The sequence below is a fragment of the Pleurodeles waltl genome, chromosome 10 (assembly GCF_031143425.1).
Source record: "Pleurodeles waltl isolate 20211129_DDA chromosome 10, aPleWal1.hap1.20221129, whole genome shotgun sequence".
Taxonomy (NCBI): domain Eukaryota; kingdom Metazoa; phylum Chordata; class Amphibia; order Caudata; family Salamandridae; genus Pleurodeles; species Pleurodeles waltl.
This window is the reverse complement of record NC_090449.1, coordinates 246,467,617-246,482,705: the sequence shown is the minus strand read 5'-3', so window position 1 is coordinate 246,482,705 and position 15,089 is coordinate 246,467,617. Positions and strand designations below refer to the sequence as shown.

The 15,089-nt window shown below is 41.0% G+C and overlaps 1 protein-coding gene across 4 annotated transcripts in view; it reads left to right on the top strand.

Annotated features, from left to right (window-relative positions):
* The window catches only part of USP42 (ubiquitin specific peptidase 42), a 668,484-nt gene that overhangs the window by 151,631 nt on the left and 501,764 nt on the right, over positions 1-15,089 (top strand). For all 4 annotated transcript variants that reach the window (XM_069210325.1, XM_069210321.1, XM_069210323.1 and 1 more), the window contains exons 6-7: positions 4,620-4,687; positions 4,822-4,892. In XM_069210325.1, coding sequence (XP_069066426.1) covers positions 4,620-4,687; positions 4,822-4,892 — 139 coding nt within the window. The remainder of the gene's footprint in view (positions 1-4,619; positions 4,688-4,821; positions 4,893-15,089) is intronic.

Genomic DNA, 15,089 nt, shown 5'->3' with positions numbered 1-15,089 from the left:
CCATAGAATAAGAAAATAATTTGAGCGGTCTAATGAATGTTCCTGCCTACTCTAGAGTGGGATCCAAAATGGGAGCTGACTCCAGCACTGGTGGCTTTGATGTGTATGCCTTTTGAAACCATTAATCAAGTGTCCATTCAGCAGATTTTGTGAAAGACAGTTTGTCTTTTAGTTATCACTTCAACAAAAAGAGTTAGTGACGAACAAGCATCGTCTTGAAACAGCTTTTCTTGCATTTTGCATAAGATAACGTAGCCCTGACTACCAATTGAAGGTGTATTCACAAAGTTCCTTTGTCATTTCATATCAGGCAGAGAATGGCTTCCCATCATTCTTTTTTAATCCAAACCCTGCAGCTGAAATGTTGCATTCATTGGATTGAATAAAATGTTTTATTCTATTTGAACAGTATGAGAGAATTTCAAAAATCGGCCAGCAAAGAGGCAAGCCAATAACCAGGCAGACTTCAATGAGGTGGATTGCGGCTTGCATCACAGTGTCACATGCATTGATAAACAGACCATTGACAAGTACATTGAAAGCTCATTCTATAAGAGCTATGGAAACAAGAACTTCGCTCTTTGCTGCACTTTCCTTTAGAAACATAGGTGAAACAGTGACACAGTGTGCTGCCCATGTGTTCACTAAGCACTATGGCATTGATGTAGATGGCAGCAAAGGTACTGCATAGTATGGGCTGTGCTCAGAAACCTGTTTAAGATAAACCCTATGTCCGCCTACTGCTTTCCTTATACTGCTTTGATGATCTTTATTAAGGCATGTGCTTATATGAAAGATCCAGTACTTGAAAAGAAAAAAAGTTACTGTAAATCCAATTCTCTAGCAGTTCTTTCATCGAAAGTCTCATATTGGCTGTAGTTTGAATAATTTATAATGATGTTAATAGGATTTAATGGTTTGTTTAAAAAAAAAAATGGCATCTTCAGATGAGAGAGTCCATCTTTGCCTTCTGAAGTACAGCTCTGCTGGACCTCTTTGCCACTTGCAAACAATTGTCTCCTGTTCCACGCCATTTAGTATCTAATGCAGGTAGCTCTAGGGATGCGTTCCTTCTAATCTGGGACTTTCCCCTTGCTCTATGCATTCTCTCCGGTTCCTCTGATTCCTTGGATGCTGAGGATTCTGCACCCAGATCATGCATAGATGCTTCTGATCACTCCAGATGGGCTGTGGAAGATTTTGTGTGTTCCACCCATCTCTGTCCTTCCCTTCTGCTTACAATCAGAGTGCACCTCCTGTTGCAGTCAGAAGGCAGGGTTTTACACCCCATCCTTCATAGCCTCCACCTTCGGGTCTGGTGAGTGAGCAAGGCAATTTAAGATCTGTCCATCGACTTTGGGAGGTGGCGGATGTCATCCTGTCAGCAAGTCACCCCTCAACAAATCTGTCTTCTGTCACTGTCAGATCCCCTTTTTATCTTGGTGAAGTGTGAAGGACACTGATCCTCCTAAGGTTCATATGTCAGATGTGCTGTACTTTGTGCTTTGCTTGCCTGATAAGGTTTCTCACTTGGCCACAAGTAATGATTACATTTAGGCTTTCTTTATCTGCCAGACCATCCTTCACTGTCCAAGTCCCCAATTGTGATGATGTTTCTCAAAAGGTTGTTTTACACATTTCTTCTTTCATTACGCCTCAGTGGGACCTTAACTTGGTTTCACAGTTCTGTTGGAGACGCCTTTTGATACCTTGCATAGCTTCAAGTTTTGTTTGTTACAGATGAAGATTTTGTTTTTGTTGCCGTTATGTTGGCTCGTCGGGCGGTCAGCTATTCGATAGGAATTCCAGACTGGTGATGAGCTATAAAAGGACAAGGCATTCCAGGTGGAGTGCACTGCATTAAAATCTGCTTTGCCCTTGCAGAGAAGGAACCTCCAGAAGGTATCCAGGCCTGACTTACCTAGGTGAAAGTGACTACTGCTGACTGGCCCTCAGACGAAAAGGACTCCGAATACTCCAGGGCGTATTCTACATCTCACCATATTTTGCTTGTAGTGAGTCTGCAATTAGACCCAGCTTTCCCATAGTGTTCAACGCCAGCACAGTCTTCTTCAAACCTTTGCTGCAACAGAGCCAACACCTCTGGTCGCTCCTCAACCAGTTTCAGCTTCACTATCAGAAATCTCTCAACATGACAGGAACTTTCCATATGCCACTCCCACTCATTGGCTAGGCTCCTTAGGAGGTCTAGACATCATTCAGACTGGTCCAGGTGCAGAACACGTTCCCGGTCAGCATACCACTCCAGTTCAAGATCTTGGACCTATTTATCTTGGTCTTGCAAAATGGATTATTCAACCACACTATCTTTGCATCCTCATTCAGGAATCTTTCATGTTCGGTGAGTTTGTGTTCAAATGAATTTTAAAAATTAAGATTCTTAAACCAACTGCACTGACAATGTCATCAGTCATATTAGATACTCCTCATCTGCTGTCCACTACATGGCTACTACTTCAACATTTACCAGGTTTGCTAGAGCTTGCACTCGAGCAGTTGTTCACACCAGCTTTACTAAAATCAATATCTACCTGGCTGCAGAAAAAGTATAAGTCTTGGGATCAAGAGCCATACTTTTGGCAGAAAGATCTTCAACTTGATTCTGTAATTTTTCCTCTGCGACAAGTGAACACTATTTGACTTCTCCAACTTAACCTGTGCCACTGTGAAGGAAAGAAAATGGATAAATGCTGCTGGCCATAAGGTCTGTGTTACCTCCACGAAAGCCATGAAAACTGCCATTGGCATAGCATTAATTGTGAAGTACAACTATTCCTTGAGGTATTTCTGCCAGCCTTTCACAAAAAACATAATTGAGAACATAGAGATGATTTTAGGAAGGCCCTTCTGGAAGGGTTAATAGTTCTAGTAAACTCAAGAGTGCAGTGGCTGATTGATCGGATCTGGCAGCTCATATATTGCAATGGCTTGGCTATGAGGCATTCGTACTGGCTCCGACTTGCAAGATTATAGCTTGTAGAAGAAGTCTGCATGAAGCCTCTTTTATTAGGACCCCTGTGATAAATGATTTCCTCTAATGGTTTAAAAAAAACGTTTCCTACAGTAGGGAGACATTCTCTTTATTTTTACTTAACCATGTGCCCAACCCACCCTTGACATTTTTATTTAATCTATAGCCACCTTTTAAACCAATCGACAGGGCTCCCTTCTGGCACTTGTCCTGGAAAATACCTTTCCTTGTAGTCACAGTTCTGTTTGTAGTCATTGAGATTTGGGTACTTTCCATTAGTAAACCATAAACAGTCTCCACAAAGTTGAGGTGTTTATGCTAACTCATTTGAGTTTCCTACTAGTGGCAGATTTCGTGTCAATTAGACCATTTACCATACAAATACCTTCCAAAATCTCTCCTCCGCAGCAAGGAGGTCATTGCACTGATCGACTTTCGGTGGGGTTCAATCGTCTACTTTAATAAGATAAAGGAAGTAAGAGAATCTAACCTACTTTTTTCAGTTATGGACCCATTCATACTGGTCTAGCCAAGACACAGCATTCTATTTTTTGATGTATTGTTTCCCCTATTTTATTGTGTTAAGAGTGTTTACAGAATCTGATAGGCCCGAACCCCATTCTGCAAGGGGAAGAGCATCTTATTCTACATTCATAAATAAAATTTCTGTTTCTGAAGTCTGTAAATCTGCCATTTAAGTTACGTTCACATCTTTACAAGATATTTTTCCAAAGCAAATGCCTAGGGGAACCAAGCTTCCTTACCAAATCACTCTGTACAGTATTTTATTTTCTTTGTCTGCATCTGCTGTTGTAGTGTTGGCCATAATACTCCATTCAGTGCTTATGACTATAAATGGAGATCTCCTGGAGTAGAAGCAGTATGTAACTAGCTGTAATATTAGTTCTCCTCTAGGGAATCTTCAGTATAGTCCTAAGCAACCTGACGTCCTCCGAGGAGATTAGCCAAAAAAATTGACTGATTCTCTCTAAGGAGCTTTGATATTTGTAAAAAGAGAATTATCTCATGTGTCCCTGACGGGGCATGGTGGGATATTTTTTTAAATGTCCTTCTTTTAAAGAAAGGTGTCAGTTCTCCGGGCCTTTCTACGCTGCATCCTATTTGACTATGCTACCATTCTTTTCTCATGTGAGACTCTAGGCACTTTTGGGCTCCTATATAAGTTATCTTGCCACCTTTGAGTCATCTAAAATCCCATGCCACACATCTCCACCTTTTTTCAAGCAGTTTTATTTTAGAATTTATGATAAAAGATCTGTCTAGTAATACCCTATTATTGATTGCAGTGCACAAGAAAATAGGGGAATATAGTGTCTATTCCATTAATGGTGCATTATCTTTCATGGAAAAACACCTATTTTGCTTTGCAGACTCACTACTTATGATAAAGTGTCTGTTGGTTGACAGTGCCCCTAATAGTTGTAATTTTCTCCAGTTTTGCAAAACTGAAATCACAGAAATCTGTTGCACAGGTAAATCATTATTGTGTTAGTCAATACTAAAAGGTATAAAATTTATTTTATTTTGTGATAGTTCTTTTAGAGAGCCAATAGTGGTCCTTGTGTGTGATCAGAGCTCTGATTGCCTGTGTTTTCATATTTTTTAGGTTGGACAGACATACCCAAGCCACAACTCTCATTTGTCAAATATTTGGAGGCTACCTGCGTTCCAGAGGTATTTTTTTTTTTTTTTTTTAAATAGACATTTTAACACAAAAATGTTGACCTTGTACTCTTGCTGAAGTACATTTTTGGTGTAAAGCATCTCCTAACTTACTTTTTCATGTTTCAAATTATGTGTTTTTACAGTTAAGTGCTTGAACTGCAAAGGCGTTTCTGATACCTTTGATCCATACCTTGACATTCCATTGGAAATAAAGGTAAAACCTTTTTGACTTTGTGATAGTAAGCTATCCCATTCAGAAATTCCTGCCTGTTTCCAATATGTACCTTTAATGGCATGTTGCTTGGAGATCCCATTATACTCTACATGAGATCAGTCTTATGAGCCTGACATAAATAACATCCCCTCTTTGAAGCCAGTTCTTTCTAACTGAGGAGTAGTACTCTTAATTTTGTTTTAGACAACCCAGTTTGAACCTGTTTTGTATAAAAGTACCACAATTCTATAAATAAACTAAATCATCAGTTCCTCAGGAACAGTATGGTTAAGAAGGCATCTCAAACATATATTGCAAACAGTTAATGATACACAGCTTTCTTAAATGCGTGAATTCTCAATAGATTTCTGTTTTAGCAAATGTCTTTTAGGTTGTTGTGATTATAATAATTACTGTAATTACATTGTAAACAGGTATTTCTAATTACCCAATAAAAATATCTTCAGTACTCGAGTATCTAAATCTTAAGCCATTAACAATAATGAGAGGTTTACTTTTTAAGCCAATTTCTTAGACGAAAATTAGTTTAAGAAATTAACATTACGTTAAATCACATTGGTGTTCTACGCCTTTAGCACAAGAAGCACACATTATTTGGACTCCCTGTTCCCATTATTTAGCACAGTTTTTCAGGTTTCTCCAGGATTCCCATACCACAACCTTAGTGCAGTAACTGTTGAACACACTCAGTCTCCTTCTGAAAAGTAAACTACTACTCTGATTTTTGAGAATCCTTGCTCTTGACCATTTAGTTTCTTGTAGCGCAATGTCATCTCAGTCTCTCAAATCTTATTTTGTTCTTAAAGATTTGAGACATCAGCCTTTAAGGAATCCCTGCATTTGCACTTAGAGATGCGAGATCAGTTGTGCATCACCTTTCTCAGCTTCCTTTTAAGCTCCATCTTTCCCAGTCTAAGGATCAAGATCCTATCAGTCATAAAAATCTCCTTCATCCAAATCTTACACAGTTTCATGTTTCACTAAGTTATAGTTTTGGGTATCTGGTAGAGACTTCTAGCTACAGATTCCTTACCATAGAATTTCCAGGCATCTGCTTGGAGTCTGGAACTTTGTGATGAGCAATACCCCTGCGCTCCGCGTTGGGTGGCTTCGTTCAGCTTCGTGTGGTGTTGTCGGCAGGGCCGTCTATGACGTCCCGGTCACATCTTAAGGCGCCACCCAGGCGTTCGTATGTCAGTTCTTTTCCTTCCATGCCGGTTAAGCACAGATCCGAGGTAGAGCTACACCTCTCTTTTATGACAGGCCTTTTTTTCAACTTTTTGGAACGTTTTTTCATCTGTGTGAAGATGTCATCAAGAAAGATGGGATTCAACCAGTATGGTACCTGCCATGGTGCCATGTTGGTGACAGATCCCCATCTAGTATACCTTTGATATCTCGAACAGGCTACGAACATGTGGCTTCCCTGGGGATGTCCAGGCAAACCTTATGAACATGCCCTTAGGTGGCTCACGCCTGTTTGATGAAAAGGCAAACTCAGCGCTGGAACCCCTTAAGGACTCCCAGGCTACGACCAAGTCCTTGGGCCTCTCGGCGACCCCATGCCAGCCGTCTTGTCTTTCGTCCCTTTCGTGGCTACGGGCAGCCTTCTTAGTGGCAATATCATCTGCTCGGAGGGTGAGTGAGATGCAGGCTTTGTCATCCAAGCCTCCGTATCTCACAATGTTTCCAGGCAAGATAATGCTTCGCACTCATGCCTCTTTCCTCCCTAAGGTGGTGACCCCATTCCACCCTGGTCAGACTATCACCCTACCCAGCTTCTTTGCTACCCTGCATCCCTCTAAGGAAGAGGAGGGACTTCACAGACTGAACCCCAAAAGAGTGTTTTAGTTCTACCTTGACCACACAAAAGAGTTCCGGGTGGACGACCAACTCTTTGTGGGGTACGTGGGAGCGAAGACAGCCCAGGCAGTGCAGAAACTTAACAGTTTTGCAGTTGTTCTCTGCATAAAAATATGCTGCGCTCTGGCCAAAAAAGCAGTCTCCCAAGGGGCAAGGCTGCTACCATAGCGCTAGCAGAAGGTGTACCAGTCCTGGATATCTGCGAGACAGCAACGTTGCCAAACACTACTGCCTGGACAATCAGGTCCACAGAGACTGGCATTTTGCCCGTTCGGTCCTGCAGGAGTTTTTTGTCTAGAGTGAATTTGTTGGCAGCCCACTACCAGGAGGTTATGGCTTGGGTATCTGTTATAAGATAAGGAATCTGCAGCTAGAAGTCTCTATTAGATGAACGAGTTACTTACGGTTGGTAACACATTATCGGGTAGAGACTCTATATAGCTGCAGATTCCTCACACCCACCCATGCCTCCCTGCTCTGCGGATTCATTTACTAGGGTTGAGAGTTGTCCCGTTCAGGACCCTAATTTTGGCATCGACCAAGCCTGACCTTTTCTTCCATTGGCTCTGTGCTTCTAGAGTGGACGTTTGTGGAAAAGTAACTGATGTACATGCATCTGGGTGGTGCCTTTATAGGTGACCGTGATGACATAGATGGCTCCAATGATGACGACGCCACACGAAGCCGAATAAATCCACCCTACGGCACACAGGAGTATTGCTCAGCTAAAGAGTTCCGGATTCCAAGCTGATGCCTGGAAATTCTAAGATAAGGAATCTGCAGCTAGATAGACTCTCTACCAGATAACGCGTTACCAAAGGTAAGTAACTTGTTCTTCTGTCTCCTTTCATAGTAGCCACATCAGGGATTAATCAACTGTAGTTAATATATGTGATGCCAACATCCACATATGTTTTGCTTCAAAACTGCGTAATCAGACTATCTCAACTCCAATCACTTAGTTGCCATCTGCTGAACTTTCTAACCACATCCAAGCCTGGTCAAAATCAGTTTTTCCTTCTAAATCATGAGGCGTCCCATCTACAAGTACTCAGACTGTATCCGACTAAGATGGTTGCTTGATAAAAAGAGGCCTAAATGGTTATGCCTTTTTGCTCCTCTCACTGTAGTGAATGCTGACTAATTTTTCATCTACGAAAGGCAAGTATAGCCTTCAGTTGGTTATTTTTCTTAAATGTTATGCATTTGGACTACTCTTAGATGTTGTTCCAGCACCCCTTTTTCCCTTGAGTGACCTTTACCAAAAATTCCATTACTGTTCCGTTAACATTTATCCCAAACATATTATACGTATGTCTTGAGGCATTCTTATGTCTTTTTAAAGGTCCAGTAGGGTAGACTATAATTTCACTATTTAGGGTGCACATAAATGAGTATGGATGGGACCATGACTCTTGTCTTAATCACTTCCTGTACTGGGGTCCATGTAGTCTCACTACTGCTTTGCAGCTTCCCATCGAATAAACATCCTCTGAGAGTCTTTCTTGTGAATCAATCCAGGCACATACTTTCTATATGCAACTCGTAAATTGCATGTACCAGTGGTTATGGAGTTCCACGGTCCTCGACCTTGGACTACTGCCTATTTTCATATCAGAAAACACTGTTGCAAATTCTTTATGCTCTCCATATAACAGTGAACTATTTACTTTGTTAGCTTTATTTGCTTGATTAACTTCTGCCTTTTAAAATATCTGAACTGGAAACGTAACTTCTTTCTTTAAAAAGCAAACTTATTTTCAGAACTGCCCTCCGCTAGCAGGTACTGCACATGCTTGCCTGCCTCAAATGTATCATGTCCCGATCCTTTGAAGCCTTCTATAGTTCCTGCGTACCTCATAAGAGTGTGGCTCAGAACCTACATCTGTCATGCTCATCAAATTCCTTATGCTGGGATTAGACTTGATAGTTGTTTTAGTTTAGATTAAGGTAATTATGGGGTTTTGAACACCAGACACAGTACCAAGTACTGTTTCTGGTGATAAGGTGGTGAGGTTTCAACTCTCACTCGCTACTACCTCCCCCCGGTGACCCAGCGTGGAAGTCAGCCTCATTTGATGCACGTAACATGGAAGGTAAAAGTTTGTGGTCTTGTGACTGTTATCTCCCCTAGCACCGTGTAGCTTGTTCGCACAAGGCCTTGTTCTTATTGTCTACATAAGAGACACAAGGCACCTGGAATTTGGAAACAAATCACTCTACATCGCTGAACAATTTGTATTACCGTCAAGTCAAGCTAGTCTGGTTGTGAAGGTTCCAAGCCAATGTTTTGTAATGTACAATTAGTCTCTCCCTTTTGGTGCTTTGTTGTGAGCCTGTTGCTGTGAGCTTGATTAGGCCTCCCTTCCTGGGTTTCGTCAGAGGGCCAAGACTCAGTTTGCTTTGGTGACTTCAGAGACTTGCTCAGGGGAGTCCAGCTTAGCTTCCCCGGTCGGCGATCTGTATGCCAGTCTGAAAAGGTAGGATGGTCCCTAAAATACTGTTTTGCCCTTCTAGTTGATCTCAGTTGCCACACTTTGCAGATAGCAGTTGAGAAACGAAAGCACTATTTGCTTAGGAACACAAAGCCCAGTTGAAAATAAAGCACAGGAAGCAGGCCTTCCCCAGTGTTCAGACACATCTGTACACCAATGATACAGTAGGCTGAAGAGAAAGTAGAAGCACTGTGAGACTGTCTTTCGCTAATCTTGTCACTCTGGGCACCCAGCTGCTTCATTTCTTTTCAGAAGGTATGCTGACACAAGTTGCACTGCAGTAATATATTTGTGAACCTACTACCTTCTAAGACAGTTCACTTTCTGGAGTAACCGAAGTTGCCATCAGTTTCTCTTGCACGACCCCTGGGCTTTAAAGAGCTTGTCCCTGTACTACAGTCTGTTCCTCAGGACTTTGCTTTAATGGATTTTCACTAACTGTTTGACAACCATCAAGGGTTGTGGGCTCCATGTCCAGCACTTAGATTCACCCAAACCCTCAAACAAGAAGGAGCTGGACCTAGAGTTGCTTCCTACCTCCACTAAGATCTGTCTTTTAAACCTCTTGTGCAGAAGAAGTCTTTGTTCCCCTCCCCGGCATATTTGATAATGCCTGCATGCCACTTCAAGTACCATTTCGGGTCTGAGCTGTGACTTTCTTCTCACTAATTATGTGTTGCGCTGTTTGGGTTTAAAGTTAAGTTTTAAGTGCTCACTCAATCTGCAGATATTGGCAGTGCCATTGTTTCTTTCATCTGAAACTTCTGAGAAACATTCTCTGTCGTGATACCTTCACCAGAGCTGCAGTTGTCACTACAATTGTTGGGTCCATGTTGGATCAGGGGTCTTCCTTGTCTTTGGCTCTTCTTAAGCACCTTTTGTCAAGTCTTCAAAATACTCAAACTGTGACTAGTCGCTGTGGATCTGCCTCCCCCACCCCCACAAAAAGACTGTTGCTCCCACCCTGACTGACGTTTTTTTCATTTGTGTTTATTATTTCACAGTCGTAACAACAGTAAAGCCAGTACGATTGAATACAGTGCACGGCCAAGTTACTAGAAACCATCATCGTAATGTGGTCCATTACCAAGAACAAAAAAGCAAAAATGACTGTCTCAACAGTTCCAAGGATATCCACTGTACGGAAATAAATGCAAAGGGGGGGAATGAAAAAAGCCATACATGAAGAAAGCATTGGGACCAGAATATATCAAACATGGACCATCAGCAAGCAGTAAAAACAAATCAACTAACAATGTTCATGTGTCATGGGAACCCATTCATGTGTCTAACTTGCAGTGCCCACTAAGTTACAGCAATACAGAAGGCTCATGGTACCTCTAGCTTGTCTCTGTGTAGAAGCAGCACTGTGGTGGCAAGACTTTTTTCTCAAGGTGGGGGTGTATTGTTCGTAGCCTCAGTGTTCACAATGTAAGTGTTTCAGATCTCACCTGCGCCACACCTTTAGTGTGTAATGATCGTAGCACAGAGGATTTCTCTTGTGCCCATAGCAATAACGTGTTCAACCATTTTTCAGTGTTCGGGGCAAAGGGTGCCTTCCGCTGTATGCAATCATCCGTTAAAAAAGAATAAATGCAAGATCAATAAACTGGTGTAAGCGTTTATCGCCCTTGACTTTTGGATGAAGAACCAGCAAGCAGGATTCAGGGGTGGGGGACAGCACATCACCCCAGGTGCAATGGAGGGCATTCTCATACCTTGTGGTAAAACCCAGCATATGCCAACTTGCAGCTTGGGCATTCGGGGGTAGATGTGGGATACATGTAATTTAGTCGTTGGGGAGAATAAGCATGATGTGTGTAATTAAATTGTTTAAAACAGACTCTGGGATTCTAAACACCTCCTTCCCCTGTTGCAAAGCTGTGCACAAGACTCGTCCGTTTGTGGTCGAAGGAGAGCTAGATCCCATTGGGCACATGCCTTCCCCAAGTACACAGAGGCATTAGAGAGTACACCCCATAGAGCATGGAAATAGCCACCACATATAAGGAGTGTTTGTAGGATAGGCAATTAATGAGGTTCTGTCTCCCCTGGATCCCCGAATGGCTTTTACCATATGTTGTATGGCATGACAGATGAGGAAGTGGCCCAAATCCAAAGTGTATGTGTCCATGATATCTGTGAAGGGCATGAGATTCCTTCATGGAAAAGGTCTCCTAAAGTGTCGATTCCAGCCAACAGTCAGGGTGTCAGGTTGTGTTGAGGGGCCAACTCCTGTGCAGCCTCAACTGTTCCAAACCGATTGACAGGCACCCTCACTGACTGTATGTTCCCCTAGCTAGTTCTCTCTGACAGGATCAAAATAAAGGTACTATGCGAAGTCCTTAAATCATTAAATTGTACCATTGTACAGTCACCAAGTTTAAAATAGTGCAATATTGCTCTTATCATTTTTTGTTAATTTGTATTCCCCGACGGTATCTCATATAGAAAAATAGAGTCAGAACTCACTGGGAAAGCTTTTAACATTGCACCTGCTCTTTAGAATTCTCTGCCTTCCCCAACCAGCCCCTTATATCTTCTGTTTTCCATGCAGCTTAAAACGTAGAGATTTACTTTCAAAGAGCATCCCTGCTAGATATAGTCTCTACATCTTTTTGGCATATGTACTTGTTGACAAGAAGCTAGTGGATATATGATATTTTAGATATCATAAAAGATCAGTCAAAATCCCCATTGATCACATTCTACCCATCCCAGTCGAGTCAAATATAACCAGAAGCCCAGTTTCTCAGTTCAAGGGAAGCTTTAATCATTTACATCCATAGGGTAACTTAAAACTAACTCTCCTAATCAAATTTCAAAAACTGACAATTAGGTGTTGTAAATAGACATGATGTTAATTAACTGTAATATATTTTTCCAAAGGTCTTCACATCCATATCGCCATGATTATCTAATTTATGTTTTGATCTGTTTATATTACTGTTACTATGACCTCCAGAAAGACAGGTGCAAATTCATTACCACCACCAAGTTAAGTTGAGGCTCATCCTTTTGTCAGGACATTGTTGATAAAGCCTTCACTGTGTTGATGCTTATCACTTACAGATCACGCAACGCTTTTTTTTTATTTTATTTTTTTACATTTATCAGTCTTAATAGCTAATTAGTTTAGTCTGAACACTATTTAGTCAATAGTTCTCAGCAAAAAGGACCATCTCTTGCTATGACTTTGTTATAATTACATCTTTTATGGCATCTCAGTTGGAAATTTGGACAGGGACAGTGTTTTCATATGGAGAAACAATCTGTATATTTTGTAGCTATTTAAAGTTTGCTCAGTTATGCAGCATGTTTGCACAGGATGTCTAAGTGTTAACTGTGCAAAATACCATACTTGCTAAGTTTCAGGCACTAGCATAAATATTTCTATTTGGAAGAGCCTTATTTACTCTTCTGTCCCAGCATACATATGTGTCAGTATTTATTTACAAATCCTTCCTTCCTCTGTTTAAAATATATAACCTTTTGCAAATACTGTGAAAATAAATAGAAGCAATAGGAGGGTTGCGTCTGATGCACAGCAGTAGGCAAAAGCTGAAAGTCATACTCAACTATTTTTCATGTTTAGTATGGAAAATATTGCATAACCACCCTTATAATTGATGATGTGTGATATGAGGGTTATAACTTGATTTATCTCTACACTTGCCTTGACTTAGTGCTTTCACAAAGCCATCAAGAAGGATACAGTGTGGGCCAGCAAGAGCTGACAGTTGGAGACTGGCAAGGGGAGTGCCATCGACTACCTGGGTGAGAACACCTGCCTTGGTGGAATTGGAGGGAGGAAGGCGGGAGAGACAAGGTACTTTAATATTGTTATGGGCCTACCCTGGTCTCTCCCCTCCTACCCTCCTCAGACTACTCTCTGCAGGGCACCTGCATGACAGAGCCAAAAGAAAGCAGGGGATGGAAGTTGTGCAGTGCAAGGAGGTTTATATAGAGAATGAAACTCTGCATGGCTTCAGCGATCATGAACTGGAGCTGTTTTGCAAACATTGTTCTCACCTAACATTACCTAGAAAAATAACTGCCCCATCCAGTATGGCTAAAAATGAAAAGGTTTCCATTGAAACTCAGTATTACTAGAAATGGTATTGTTATATTTATCATACTTTTCATTCAACTTGTTCATAGCTCAAATCTGTTTAGTCCTGTATTTTTTGAACCAGCCATAAGGTCTCCTCTGACTTGCCTATGTACAGATCTTCTGTTTGGCCCTATTAAATTCTACTCGCCCCTGCAAGTACCTGTCCATTACCCACTGTTATTTTTCGCTATTGCGATTTCCTAACTTTCTTTTAAAGCTACTTTGTTGGAATTGCCTTCCACTCCTTTTTACAGAGTTAAAAAAAAAAATCACTATGTCAGAAGCAGTGCCATGCATCAGTCTTGCAAAGCCTGCATTTCATATTTGGGTAACTTACCCAGCATTAATCAACAAGTCATGTCCTTTATAAGCAGTAGTAGCTCTGCTTACATCAGGATCAGTTTGCAGCACACAGGCAATGACATAACCTTCCTTAAGAGACTTTTAATGGCTCAGGTTTTCTAGGACTCTTGAAGCCCAGAAATGTCAACCTATTTTTATTAAGTTTAGAGGCTAAAAGTTCATTGTGTCTGTAAGGGTCATATAAGCCAAAGCATTTTAACAGTGTGTTTTATGAGGATCCTTAATGCAAATGTTTCATAAGCTTCTGGGAAACTGGAACTTTAAAAATGAGTAATTTCAAAGGTGACTTAAGTATGCAGGTCAGTCTCACCTTCCTTGCTAGTCCCCTAAATAGCACCAAGTTCCTTTTCTTTTGAAATAATCTTGGGTCGTAAGGAGTTCTTCAGATACATCTTAAAATATCCGATGTCTATCACTTTACTTACAATCAGCGTCGTATAAGAGGTTCTTATGTACCTTTGTGCATCCAACTTCTTCCAGCCAAAGGGAATACTAAACACCAATAGTTTTTAATTTCCTGAGACATGTCAAAATTCTATATTCACAGTTTTGTGAAAAATGTTGAACTGTGGGGAAACGTTATGATAGGCTTTGATGTGGGACATTATGTGGAGAAATTGTCTTTATTACTGTTTAACTGTTTCCTTATCCATAGCTCTGACACCTGTAACCAATTCTTCCTGGTTTCAGAACATAAGTAGCAAAATTAGAATGATCCTGCACAAGGATTCATCCCAAATTTGTGAAATGTTGCCAATTTTGAAGGCCAGGTTGTAAATACCACTCCTTTTAAAGTTCTAATGAAAGAGTCCGTTCTGTGGTTGTAAGTCCAAACTAGCATGCCAAGACTGACATTTTCTTGAAATTCATCTGTAACCAGATTATATTTCCGAAACATAATACAGTTTGACATTACTGATATGAATCTCTGTAACAGAATTTAATTCTGCCATGCACAGATTAACGTTGCTACAGCTGGTGAAATTCTAAATACATACGGAGAGGCTTCCTGTAATAAATGGTGATAAAAAGTTTAAGCCAACGTCTGCAGTTGTCTCACCAGTCATTTAGAAACAGTAAACATGTAATTTTTCCAAGCATGTCAGTTTGCTACCATAGAAAGGTCTCAATTTCAGGAGGTTCTGAGACATGCCTAGTTGTTCTTACAGAGATCAGTAAAAGTGTTTTCTTTCAGAAGCTTTTAATCCCCTCGGTGGCACTTTATCTGTCAACCATATACCCTCAAGTGATCTAGCTGTGCACAGCCATGTAGTGCAACCCACACCAGTCATTTTTTAATACATTCGTTTTTGAGCTAGCAAGCAGTTGGGATTGGTCTTT